At 31.3% G+C, this 4,222-nt stretch overlaps 1 protein-coding gene across 1 annotated transcript; it reads left to right on the forward strand.

The window, feature by feature from the left end:
• Positions 1 to 4: 4 nt before the first annotated feature.
• On the forward strand, positions 5 to 1,928 carry LOC108383144 (uncharacterized; the record flags this gene model as incomplete). The annotated part of the gene is made up of 1 exon (XM_017639526.1): positions 5 to 1,928. A coding segment is annotated over one exon (1,308 nt), but the record flags the coding sequence as incomplete, so codon positions are not given.
• Positions 1,929 to 4,222: the final 2,294 nt, after the last annotated feature.

Genomic DNA, 4,222 nt, shown 5'->3' on the forward strand with positions numbered 1-4,222 from the left:
AAAGAATAACGCAGACTTACAAACAACAACGACCGCCGGCAATGTGAGAGCGTACAACTTTCCACCGGATGACTTCCATCAACTAATCGATTTGCACGACTTCGCGTACCTTATAAGTCAGGATGGCTGTAGTAGGGATATACAAGGACTGATACTGGTGCATTCAGCGCCGGCGAATGAGGAAAAGCGCCGCCTTATACGTGACACCTGGGCCAATATGGATTTACTTCCGCGCGTTAATGGCGTTATACCATTGCGAATTATCTTTTTACTCGGCATGGTCGAGACCGAGGCACAACAGTTGGATATTGAGCGGGAGAATTTCGAAAATGGTGATTTAATACAGGGCGCCTTTGTGGATAGTTATCGCAATATGACCTATAAGCATATAATGGCATTCAAATGGTTTCTGTATAATTGTGCGCATGCGCAAATATTAATTAAGGTCGATGATGATGTCTATGTGAATACGCCACAATTGCTCATCTACCTAGAGCGTACACTACAGAGTGATGCGTTGGAGAGTCGGGTAGGAATGCTACCCACTGCTGCAGCATCTATGCAACATACCGCCGATACCGTTAGCAACGCTGTTGGAAATACCAGCATGGAAAGTAGTGGTAGTAGTAGTAGAAGTAGTACTAGTAGCAGTAAAAGTAGTAGTAGAGGTACTGTAAGAAATGCCTCCGTCACGCTTCATGTCAATCCCCAGTTATCGACTTTGCGCACTAATGCCACCCAATTTAATGCCGCTCAAATGTTATTCCGTCATCCGCAAGATTTGCTTTTCTGCAAAACGACTATTAATGCTCAAGTCAAACGTAGCTATCGCTCAAAATGGCGTGTCAATGTGCGGGAATATGCCGGTCGCTACTATCCGCCATACTGTCCAGGTTTTGCTATAATATACTCGCCAGATGTGGCATTGGCTTTGTACAATGCCGCGCAAGTATCGACATACTTTTGGATAGATGACGTCCATATAACGGGAATTTTGGCGCAAAATATCAGTGCGCCCATAACAAATGCCTACGAATATATACTCTATGAAGATGATTGTGACAATTTGCTCAATGATGTGACGACAAGTGATAGTGTGGAATTCATCTATGCTTGGCATCTCATCAATCCTGAACAAATGCAAAAGCTTTGGGAGCTGTATTTGGCAAAGGCGAAGAGGCATTTCTCATCTTTTGCACATCAACAATATACTCGTACATCAACATTGTCACAGTTGCATAAAGCCGCCGCCGCCGCCAAAAACACACCAAACAATCCGACTGAATTCAATAGATTTAAGAGCTACAGATAGTAACTTAGTAAGTCTTAGTGAGATTGGTGGAGTTCCAGATGTTCATGACACAACACAGTATCATAGGAAATACATATTTTAGCGCACATACATACATACACCTAAGCAAAAATGCATACAAATGTACATACACATAAACACAAAATAGTAACAGGGATGGAAATCACGCCGAAAAACAGTTCTGGAACCTTCCATAAATCGCATCATAAAGGATTCGAACGTAAAAAAAATCTCAAAAATTTAAATAAATATTAAATTTATGTACATACATATATGCAGTTGAAAAGGACACTGAACGCCTTAAAAACTTGGAGTGGAGTTTTACTTTTAGTGAACTACAAAATGTTTATTGTGATGCAAACATTTTCGTCCACGGTTACGCAACGGTGGTAGCGGAGTAGCAGCTCTTAGCAGAATTTATGCTTTAATGATGAAACTCGCATTTTTCCATTTACGTAAAAATTTAAGGGGTTGTCTGTTTTCAATGGCTATCAAACAAAACATCAAAAAGCCACAGACTTACGAAACTTCCTTTGCATATACTATTTTAAATAATGACAGATCTTCAGCAAGAAAATTAAAATTAAAAAATTCTCAGCAAAAATAAAATAACAATTAAGTATAAAAAAGTAAGCAAGATAATAAAAAACACTAACAAATAAAATATAAAAAATAAAGAAAAATAAAATAACAAATACAATAAAAAAGTAAATAAAATACAATAAAAACCAAATAAAATAAAGGAAAATTAAATACCATAAACGAAATAAAAATACAATTAAAGAAAATAAAGTACAATAAAAAATATAAATTAAATAAAAAGTACAAATAAAAAATTAAATAAATAAAAAAGTAAATTGATAAAACAAAAAGACTAAATTAAATAAAAAATACAGAAAATAGAATACAATAAAAAGTTGATTAAAATAAAATAAAAAGTTTATTATAATACAAAAAATAATAATAAAATGAAAAGAAGTAAAAAATAAAATGAAATGAAATTGATACACATTTGTAGTCATAAATAGGCGGTGCCAGGCACAAGCTATGTAGCGTTTCTTATATAAAATAGGGTGTTGTATTGATGATATGATGGTGATTGTACTATGTATTTAAATATTAGGCATAAAAAGATTTTAAGTTTTGCTGAAAAAAAACTAAAAGCGAATATATTTTTAGAATTATTGAATTAAATTTTTTAATCTACATAATTTGTCTCACTTTAAAACAAATATTAATCAATTGATCTTTTCTTTTTTTTGGGAATATTTCTGCTATTAGTTTCCCAATATCCAATGTTTTATTCAAATGAGTCAAAAACAACCGATTTAAAAAAACTTGACCGCCACAAAAGATAGGAATCAATAGATATCGTTCTATTAAAAAAAAACATTAACTAAATGAATTTAAAAAAGATATTTGCTCAATAAGAGAGCATTAGATAATGACAAAAAAAAATCATTTTTAAGTTGAGAAACAACTTTTTTATGCTAAAAATAAACAGACAAGGAGTTTCATAAACTTGGGTCTACATTGTTTTTCCATCCCTGTTTACTTATCATTGCATGTATGCCACGCGTTTCATATTCAAACTCAATTATCTTCTCAGTTGTTTTGAATACCTTGAAAAATGTGCTTTGTTTAAAAATGTTTTTTATGAAAAAAAATCATTGCATTAAGATAAATATTTTGAAAGTAACTTGTGTGAAAGTTTATTATAAATGTTCGAAAAAAAAACCTTGTAAAAAGCGAAGAAATACATATGTAACTTATCCTTTAAGTATTTATAATCATTGTTCACAAAAATTTCATATCTGCATACATATTACATACATACATATCGCACACCGTCTTCAAAAGGGGCACAACTCAAAATTACACGTTTGTCAGAATATACGAAAAACTATTTCTTTGCACCTGATAATTATATGGGCAAGGGAGCCTTCACCTTAGGTTTTTTTTTTTAACAAATTATAACAAAAATTTGCTCCAGCTAATGCGGAAAGGTAAATAAAAGCTCTGTGTACATTTTTAGCGCATAATTTCAAAAATGCCAAATTTTGAGTTGTGCATCTTTTGAAGATGGCGTGCGATATGTACACTAACGGCCCAAAGAAAAGTATTTGCCCAGGGAATTTTTCATAACATAAGCAAACATTTTTTTTCCGCCAGCTATTTATTAAAATGGAGTTAACACTACAAAAAAAAAATATAGAAATACAATTTCTAAAGTTTGTGCAAAAGTTTTCATGCAGATTTTCAGCTTTTTGATCAGATTTTTTAGAAATTAAATTTTAGTACAATAAATTTTTTTTTTTTCATGCATGTTTTTCCATTTAAAAAATTTTGAGAATACTTTGAATGGGGAAAATGCGAAACACCTTCAATAAAAAAAAAAACTTCAAACTTGCATAAAATTTAATGAGCTACAAAAAAAAAATTAAAAATGAAATGTGATTAAAAAGTTTAAAACTTGCATGGAAATTTATTGATTTTCCCTGAGTTTTGCACAAAGTTTAGAAATTGAACTTTTAATTTTTTTTTATTTTAGTATTAACAATATTTTCATAAAAAACTAGCAGAACAAATTAATATAAAAGCGGTTGTGAAAAATTCTCTGGGTAAATACTTTTGGCCGTGAGTGTATGTACATTTACAATTATACTCAACAAAAACATAAAATTAATACATACATACATATAGTGCAAATGTTTGTCATCAAAAATTATAACTTAAATTGTAAAATGTAAATTGTCTGTGTAGTGTGCAATTAGCAAAGTCGTGTAATAAGTGGTATCTGTACAAATAAGTAATAGCATGAGTTATTGATTCTAGTTAATATCTATTGTATGGTAATGCAAACATACCAATTTTTATTTATTTATTTTTTTACCTTTATGTTGAGAGGTA

The sequence above is a fragment of the Rhagoletis zephyria genome, unplaced genomic scaffold (genome assembly GCF_001687245.7).
Source record: "Rhagoletis zephyria isolate East Lansing unplaced genomic scaffold, Rhagoletis_zephyria_1.1 Rzeph_scaffold_30992, whole genome shotgun sequence".
In the NCBI taxonomy this organism is placed as follows: domain Eukaryota; kingdom Metazoa; phylum Arthropoda; class Insecta; order Diptera; family Tephritidae; genus Rhagoletis; species Rhagoletis zephyria.